At 47.6% G+C, this 9749-nt stretch overlaps 1 protein-coding gene across 1 annotated transcript in view; it reads right to left on the bottom strand.

The window, feature by feature from the left end:
* Positions 1-656: 656 nt before the first annotated feature.
* The window catches only part of PAPPA (pregnancy-associated plasma protein A, pappalysin 1), a 177796-nt gene continuing 168703 nt past the window's right edge, over positions 657-9749 (bottom strand). Inside the window, exon 22 of the mRNA XM_009586738.1 lies at positions 657-764. Coding sequence (XP_009585033.1) covers positions 657-764 — 108 coding nt within the window. The remainder of the gene's footprint in view (positions 765-9749) is intronic.

The raw sequence follows: 9749 nt of genomic DNA on the forward strand, positions 1-9749 counted from the left end.
TGCAGTCTGCTGAGCTCCCTGGCTGGAAGTAGCGTTCCTGTGAGGAGCAGATGCATCCCACGTCTCGAGCTGGCTGGGCGTCTGGCAAGTCACTTGCCAAGAGGCACAGCCTTGTGGAGATCCCACCCCAATCTCAGTGCCCCGAGCATGCGATACCTTGGCATTCAGCATCAGAAAAGGCTCAGCTTGGAGTCCTCCAAGAGCACAGCCTCTTCCATGAACGGTCTGAGTTGTGAGTGCTGGAGAGGGGAAAGTGTTTTTGCGTTGATCATAATCTCTCACTCTTTCTCTCTTTCTCTACTTATTTCTATAAATATGTGTACATAAATAGCTTGTTTCTCGCCTTGAATCTAGATATGAACTGTTCAAATTAGGTGGGCATAACATGCTGTTTTGATACATGAAAGTCTTCTCGACTTGACTCTTGGTTGTTTGTTTCTTGTCATCACTATTTAAGATATAGTTAATACATAAACCCCTACTTTGAGTTCTCCTTGGACAGAAATTAAAGGCAGACTGGTTGAATTCTAAGGGTCCCTGGTGCAGAAATGCCATCCAGTTGAGCAGCTAAATGTTAAAAACGATACCAAAAGGGATGTGGTGTCTCTCCTAGCCTGCCTTGAGCAGTGTGGTCCTCCATTCCACGTTGCTTGGCATTATCCAAGACTGAAGCCGCGGAGGTCTTTCTGATTGTGCTCTTGGGCGTTGGGGTCCCGGCAAGCACACTCTCCTTGTAGGTCACAGGACATAGGGAAGGGAGTAACCTGGGGAAGGAAGCCAAAGACACAAAGACATGAAGGAGGGCACATGCCTACAGCACCCTGGAAAACAAACGAGACCTCTGGAGCGGTATCTTCAGAGATCAGCTGCAGTCTTCAGCTGTGTTACTTTTTTTACAGTGATTTACTTTAGTGCTGAGCTGGTGGTGCACTGAGGCCTCAGGTGAGCTACCTGTCCATAAGAGAGGCTGTGAAAAGTGTAAAGAAGAACCCGTTCAACTCATGCAGTTACTAGTCAACAGATACTCCTTTAACAGTTCACATCAGGCACATGAACATAGCTGGCTAGGGAGACAGGTACTTCTCAGGCAACTCTGGGGCTTTTTGGGGTACTTACCATGATGCTTGGATCACATTACACTGCCAACCTCTTCTGAAAAGCTATCCTTACCCCAAAGGCTACAAACACTAAATGACAGCAAAGTTACAAAACCTTCATCTCACATCACCAAGTCAAACGATCACCAAACACAACTGGGTCCAGCAGGTCCCAACTCCAGTCTTCCTGTAGCACTTCTCTCCACCTCCAGCTTGGGGGTTTTGGTGAACCCTACTCCTGGGCCATAATCTCCCCTCTGTAGGGTACCACTTTGCAGTAGGGCCCTATGGCTTGGGTGCTGCTGCCGTGCCTAAGTCCATTTGTGCACTTAATTATGAATGCTCTTGGTTTCAATTCCTCAGGGCAGGAGCTGAACCAAATAGTACCTAGCAGATCAGTGAAGCTGTAATCCAATAGAGAGACTTCTCTAAATACCTGTTGTGTTTAAGGTCAAGAGATGCAGCTAACGGGCACTGAGGAACAGGAAAGGAATGCAAGTAAGAGACTGCCACGTACATCATCTGTCATCTTTCCATGATCTCTCTGGAGAAGCGTGGGAAGGAGCTGAAACAATAGCCTGCAGTGCCTGGCTAGCGGAAGTTGATTTTGGCCTATTGAATCATGGTATTTACATAAAGAAAAGGGGGTGGCGGTGGAACAGTGTCTCGCTTGCCCTGAAATGAATTCCCAAGAATTTCTCCCACCTGCACAGACTGAGCAAATGACCTCATTCCCCTCCTTTACACTCCTTCCAAGACAGTGCCACAACCTGTTCAAACGTTCCCGGTGAGGGCTACACGCGCGCGTTCCGTCTGCTTCCCTTGGCTTTGCTGCCACATGTTTGCTCTCTCTTTTCTTCAGGCTATGAAGCCTGGGTCTGCCTGTTCCCTATGTATCATCAACAGCACATCTAGGAATGTGGACCAAGCACTGTGCGTGAACACATAGCTGTCATTTCCACCTAGACCTTCCATACGTGTCCCTGCACGTCCATCTCTAGCATGCCTTTCTCCCGACGCACACAAGAACGGGATGGAGAGGTGTGGATCTTTATTTCACAACTGGGGAGCCTAAGGCAGGGACATGCTGACAGAGACATTAAATAGCCAACGCTCATCACCAAATCAGGGTTTAGAGAGCCTCCTCCCCTTGCTTTTGACTTCATTCCCAGAAGAACTGACCCTCAAGGTAGAACAGGGTGATGACCCTTCATCAAGCCGTGGCCTTGATGACTTATGAGCTAAATAACCAACCAGTGAATAATCTGAATCTACAATTGTGCAAATGTGGAGGTTGCAAAGAGAAGAGACAGTCCAAAAAGTTAAAAGCAAATGATTTCAAATAATTGGAAACTAAAGAAGTTTATAAACTGCAGAAAACAATAGGAGCTTAAGGGTCACTTGATCCAACAGAAGCCAGCCAGAGCAGGACTGTCTCATATCAAGTGTTATGAATATTCTTAGATAGGAAAACAGAGACGTCTGCAAACAATGGGGTTTGGGGAGGAGGCTGAGGATGGATTGTTTAATGACTGAATTAAAATACTGGAAAGGAAAAAAGAAAAGATACATGAAAAAAAAAATTGACTTTTTTTGTTCAATGTAGAATGAAGCATTTTGGTTTAGATTATCTGCTACAGTTCAGGTTTGACCTTTCCCTCCAAAACATACAAATAAAAAAGATTATTTCAGAGCAGAAGTTATGTCTTGAAATAAAAACTTATTTCACTTAGAAAATGCTCAAACAAAACATTTAAATATGTCTGGAGTTTTCCCCTATTTTTATTTTTTATCCTGAATCATTCAGTTCAGCCTGGATTTGGCAACGATTTTGACTTAAAAAATCCTCCCTGTTGTACAACGAAGCTACTGGTTGGAGGCAAGACCTGGGAACCTGATTCTTTCATTTGTCTTGATCAAGCTTTTTCCTCTCCCTGGCCTGGATTCACTGCGTTTGTCTGTAACAGTCTAACAAAGGCGATTAAGCGGCCCCTGCATTCAAAGGAAAGAGACAGGCTCACAGAGAAGGTGGGTACACATTTTGCATTGAACACAGGACAACCACACACCCAACTCGGGCATTTCAGTAAAGTGGCTGAAATTAGCCGTTACAACCTACTGCACTTTGTCTCTGCTGCTGTCCATGCATCAGTGGGACAGTAAAACGTGTTGCAGGCACAGAGAACCCATAAATGCTACCATTTCACTTGTGGGAACATCAGAGCCAAGAGTGAAAGCTCTGCACGACTGTGTCTCCAAACTACCAGCTCACGTTCCCCTAACCTACTCTGTGGGCTGTGCTGAAACAGTGGCCTTAGAAACCCAAACTGGCATGAGTTTGATGTTGTGTTGAAGTGATCTACCTTCTTCGTTCCCTCTCCTCCTGTTTCTCCTCCTGAGTCCCTCGTTTTCCCCTTTGCTTTTTTACAGGTCCCTGTAAGTGCGTGCTAAGCACTGGAGCAACCTGAACAAGAGGTGCACATAAGAGACTAGATCGCTACTACATTGCAGACAATTTCTGGGGAGAAGGAGCCACTAGAGAAGAAATGTCTTGCCATGTGTTGTTCTCTAGAAACCCTCCAGTCTCCTAACAGCGGTCATGGACAGAAGTGCAGCAGCTTTCTCTCTGGGGCAGAGCCGTGGCCCCAAGAGCAGACAGTTTCATGGCTCAGCAGCAGTCACAGCAGTAGGTAGACTGAATGTAAGAGGGTTTCTTCCTGATCAGATTAGCCTTATTCACTTTATGTCCCTTACAGAGTTTTTTTATGCAATTTGATTTTTACAGTGCTATTGTCCAGACAGATGAATTGTTTTGTCTTATGGCAGTGAGCTCCAGAGATCAGTTTTCTATTATGTGAAAAGGCAGAGATTTCTATGGGTAATGAGCACATCCACAGTCATGTTAGACAAGACAAAATTCTCCAAACACTTCGTGGTAATACAGGGTTTCCACTTTAAACATCATCTACAACAAATACACATTTGAGTTCCCCAAGGACCTGATTTCCATATTTAGGGAATCAAACCCACACATAGCAGCTACTAGGATTGTCACAAGTACCCAACTCAGAGAAATGGTAAAACCCCTTAGAAAAAGGACTGTCTTTTGCCTTGGGCTCGTACAGTGATAGCTCTTTGGAATACAGAGCCATGAATAAAGCTGCCGGTTGTGGTAGAAATAATAAATGCTGAACCTTTTTCTGAATGATAGCCCATTTAGGTGTGGAGCCCACATATACATACTCCAAGATTAACTGCTTCTTTTCTTTTTAAATAGTTCTGTGAAAGCCCAACTCATTAACAGAATATACGACCTGCATTGCAATTTCCAGATATACCCATTGTAAAGCCAGTATTAAAGAATCAGTTCTTCTTCCTTCCACCTGCCAAGTCCTGCATTCACCCTACATCTATCTCCCCTTGTAGAAAACCTGGCTAATATCTAGGAGGGCAGGGAGGAAAAGCTAAAAATCAAGCTTAGGGCCTGGCTCGGTCATTTGATGAAGGAGTGCAGGATATTGTCTCCTGACGCTAACTAAAATAGGTTGAAAAAGGCACAACTAAAGAACACAGTTCTACATGCCTACACGCACCCCCTACACACACACATCTCCTGGAGAAGATCCAGAACAGACCCACGGTGTGGATCGACAGCACTCAGGGGAATGTGAGTCACACCTGAACCGCACCGGACCAGAGACTACCTATCTTCAAGAGAAAACAGACACAGCCTAAATCACGTCTGTCACCCCAGGAGCGTGCGCTGCATGACACACCATGCTCTGAACCTGAAGGAGAAATTGCAGCAGGCGTAGGCTTATGGGCTAGGCAAGAGGCTAGCATGGACATCTGGGGTGTAACGCACAGAAGATCTGAGACACCTCTACCTCGACCAACTCACCACCCATGCTGCGCAGCGTATGAACCCATACTTCCATCCTCCACAAAGGTACGGGAGCCCTAAGCATCCTCTCCCACGCTAGGCAATGAGACCTTGGGTAAAACTCAAGCTCCCTCTTGGAAACACGGCGGCATTTGTCCTTGATGCCATGCTCCCGACTGTGGGAACAAAGACAACGATACAACAGACCAGTGCAGAACTGGGATCCAGGTCATCAAATGAGTGAGAGGCCACAAATCCTCACTACACGGCACCTATCTAAAGAGGCTGGTGACATCCCAAGACAGATCCCTGCTGAGAAAGGCCAGTCTATAGGGAACTGCTGGGAATGTTGACAGGAGAAATGCCAGACAGGTACAGGGAGGGATGGGAAACAGTTCCGCAAAGGGTCAGAGCTCATTCCTCACACAGGCTCCTATCAGGTTGACCTGGCTGTACCTCCCATCCAGCGCACTTGGGGCTGGTTCACAGCAGCACCAGGGCAGGCAGAATCAGGCCCGGGGAAGGGCTCGGGGGGGAAGCAGGGGAGGAGGGCTGCAAAGTGTTGGGAAACAGCCTGTTGTTAGATTTCAGCCCTGAAGTGTTTGCGAAATCTCCCAGACAAGCCTAACTGGAAATATGAAGGCCCTGCTGCAGACAGAGCCTCTGCGGGCGAATGCGGCCTGTCGAGATAAGCGTGGCAGGCCGTGCTGAGTGTCGCAGCCCCGCGCCTCCCGAGACCCTCGCAGCTCAAAAGCCGGGGAGTATTTTGTTCCCTGACAAGGCCCTTGTGGGACAAAAATGCGTCTTGTAAGGGTCTTCTCAGTGGTTTTCAGCATTTAGGTCACCAGGGCTGTTTTGAGATAACAGACCAAGAGTGAGCCCCCTTGTAACTCCGGGGGCTGGTATGCAGGTTCACACCTAGGGCACCGCTCCAGAGGGCCTGGGAAAGGCAAAGATGAAGCTCACAGGAAACCTCCTCTCCGTGCAGCGCATACAGTTTTAAAGGCTTGAATTTTTGTTAACTGCCCGGCCATACACTGGGCTTTCCCCCATTGAAGCCAGCAACCATGGTGTAACAAGACGCAGCTCAGCTGAACTCAGCAGATGCTCCTCTCCCTCCATCGGGTATAAATCGGGAGCAGCCTCACCAGAACCGGTGGAAGCAGGATGGCCCAAAGCCAACAGGGATCCCCGGGAAAGCCCTGCCCGCACCGATCCCCGCATCCCCCCCTGCCCGCGGAGAGGAGTGAGGGAGCCCGTTTGCCAAACCACACGGAGCTCAGTTGCTCAGCAATCAGCTGCGCTTCCTACCCTCGTGCTACTGATTGTGCAAACATGAATGTAATTAGTCTAAATAATCACCAAAGATTTAATAGGAGCCAGACCACCCAGAGGCCAAATAGCTGGCGGTGGAGCAGGGAAGGTTTGTTCGCTGGTTTTTGTAACACTTGCTAATGAAGTGAGGTCAGATAGCAAAGCAAACACCCTCCACTAGCAGGTCCCCTGGGAACGCTGTATGTTGTGGGAAGCCCCATGTCCCTTGAAGCCAAGAACGTTCTCTCAGGATAGGCAACATGTGCTACTACCATCACTGCTTTTAATTTATCGCCGCCTGGAAAGCCTCCCTGAACGATTATGAAACCAAGCTCTGAGCCCCAAAATAAGCTCCCATCCCAACCAACCATGACTGAAAACGCTCCTCACATGGCAAACAGCTAGCCACTGAGGCTGCGACCAACAGCTCATGGGTAAGTGAGGTCACCCACACGCCTGGGTGAACCAGCGTGCTTGGAGCACGCAGCAGCGCTCAGCCGCTTCCAGAGGCATGAAGCAACACTCCGCATTGTATCCTTCCTTCCTTCGTGCTCACCCACCATTCATTGTATCTCACCAGCTAATTATAGAGCTGACAAACACACCCAGCTGGGGACATTCAAGTTGTTGGGAGCAGCATCGTGGCAGGAACATCCATTCTTCTGGATAAGCAGAATTTCCTCAGCCGGGGTGGTCACTTAGGCTGCTAATTGCACGAACTGCCTCAAAACCGTGTTCTGCCCGTGGAGCGAGACCTGAGATTCCCCAAGACAGGTCTGTGTTGCAGTTAGAGAGCTAGGAGAAGGTGCTTATTTCTCCAAAATACCGAGAAGTGGTTCTTTCTGTTTTCTTAGGGGTAGGCGTGCAGCAGAGCCCCCCTTTCCAGGGAGGCAGGGACAGTCTTTGGAAATCCCTGCTGGAGCCAGCAGCAGCCCCTCAGTTCAAAGCTCCTTTCTTTAGGCCTTGAATTCTCGGCCATAAAGTCTCTGAAGAGGTTTTGATAACTTGCCTATCTTTCAGATAAGCAAAGCTTTGGATGAATCCCACACGGTCCTCTATCTACTGCAAGTCCTCATTTGTTTTCCGCTGAGGCACTTGCTGGTTTTCCTCTCCAAGGTGTTGGACAGAAATGTCAAGAGGCTGAAGGGGCGGCATTTGAGATGGGAATTTTTGCCAGGACAATTTTTCTTTTTCTTTTCTAAGTGCTATGGGGCAAAGCCGTTGAGGGAAAACCCGAGCGATAACTGAATGAGACAGGTTTTTCTCACGGGAGCAGTACGTTTACTCCTTATGCGATGAAAAGGAAAGGCAGAGAGGAAAGACAGATGAAAGGCTGCCCTTTCAAATGGTTTAAGTTGGGGGAATTTTAAAAAGGCAAATTCTATTTAAATTTGCAGGGACCAGGCTGCAGGATCTTCAACTAAGCAAATCTGGGATCCGAGTCTGGAACAAAGTACGTAAGCAGAGCCTAAAGAGAGACGTTTCTGATTTCTGCAAGGCCTTTCTAGACAGCCTTGTCCAGGGGAAACTTGTAAAAGGGAAGTGGAAGAGAAAAGAAAAGAAGGAGAACAGAAAGAAAGACTAGAAAGAAGATTTCCTGAAACGAATCAGAAAGAAATAGCCATAACCTCTCTCCCTGCAACACCGCATGCCCCAGGAGTTCCTGGCAGGCGGCCGTCAGCCCAGAGACAGCCAGTTATGCCCAGGTTATTTATTTTTCTCACTTTAGTGGTGTCACGTATTTAATGTTTTAAAAAATAGTATCTTCTTTTATCTGCGGCAGGCTACAAAGCAAGAAGCAGCTTCCTAGAGCAGCCAGGCGGAAGGAGCTGGCAACCTGTGCTGGGTCAGGAGGGTAGGAAGATTAAAAGGAGATGGGATTTTGCTTTGTCCTTCATGGAAGACTTTATCCCCTCCAGATACACAACAGAAGCTTTCTCTCCCTTGGAGGTTGGCCGGCAATGGCCTTCCTGTCTCTCAAAGCTGCTCCTGGGTCATGCACAGGGCAAGCTGCGAGCAGTGCAGCCCCGTCCTCTGCCCCAACTGCAAACAGTGCCGCCTGCCCCTGCTCCCCATGCAGCCCACCTCCCCGGGACGCGCGTCCCTGCTTCCTTGGGTGGCACTCGTCCCTGCGCCAGCCCTGGCTTCTTGCCCACTGCAGAGGGATGCTGATCAATTAGCACACAACAAATAATTAAGCTGATGAATGTCTCTTTTTCCTGCTTGCTGACTGCAGTTGCCTCAAATTTATGCCCAGAATATGACTGAATTTATTTGTTGCCGTTTGTAGCATTCAAAAGAGGTCTTTAATGATTTCTTTTAAGCTCTCTAGCCTGATTGTGCATAGTGCAGGGCAAATACTCATTATTTCCTATCTAAGCAGCAGCGCTGATTAGTCGGCAGTTGGTCAGATAAGTCACACCGCTCTGTTCCCCTCTCGCTGCAGAAATGCACAAGGTCATTTGCCGCTAACACTAAAATGCAAAGGGAAAACGTGCCCTAAGCAAATGCTGCATGGAAGTCTCTTGTGCATTTTCAGGGCAACAAAACAGGAGCGTGCAAAATCTCACGTTAAGTAAGAGGGCTCAGAATTAAAGTGAATATGGGTTGAACAATTTTGCTTTCACGCAGCCTAGTTCACAGCATTGTGTGCAACTGAAAGTTTTTGGGAGGGTAGTGGGATTGCAGTGAAACTTAAGTCTTGACAGTTTGCGGACGTTAAAGATCTGAAGCCAGCTCTTACTTGACTGTTAACTCCTGAATCTTCACATGATGCAATGTTAATCTTCAGCTCTTTCCTAAAATAATGTGCGGAGTTGCTATGTTCTGTTAAATGTGAACCATGTGTCACCTCAGCAATGGCTGCAACGGTGAAAAGATGATAAATCTAAAGCTTGTAAAATGTCCTGTGACATTTTGGGAGAAAAACAGGTGTTGCATAAATGTTAGACATTTATGGGTAAACTTGCAGGGGCTTTAAAAGACTGACACATCTGCCACATAGTATGTAACCCTGAAAGAAAAGGAGCAAAGCAGTCTCTTTCATGTGTCTCACTCTTTCTACAACCATATGAAAATACATCCTCATCTGGTATTGGAATTAACAGAGCTGGACTCGCCCCTCCCTATGTCTCCTCCAGGTTTTTGGCTTTTACACCCAATGTGTATTTTAAAATTGTGCCTTTTTAAGTAGGTGGCAAACTGCGCTGGAAGGATTTGGTATGCGGAGTATTTTTATTCAGCTCCCTTTTCTCTCACCTTTCATTGTTTTTCCCTTTGGAATATCTCCTGTAACGCTCCACTCATAAACCTCTTCAAAGGGAGGGCTGTATTTGAACAGCCTTGCCTGAAATCTGGTCCCAGTCAAAGGCCTCAGACGGGAAAATAACTCATAGAGCCGAGACCCGTGGCCCCACGGCTGCTGCCGCAGGTGTCGGCGGGCGCCTTGCCGGCAG

Source organism: Fulmarus glacialis, unplaced genomic scaffold (assembly GCF_000690835.1).
Source record: "Fulmarus glacialis isolate BGI_N327 unplaced genomic scaffold, ASM69083v1 scaffold35341, whole genome shotgun sequence".
NCBI lineage: Eukaryota > Metazoa > Chordata > Aves > Procellariiformes > Procellariidae > Fulmarus > Fulmarus glacialis.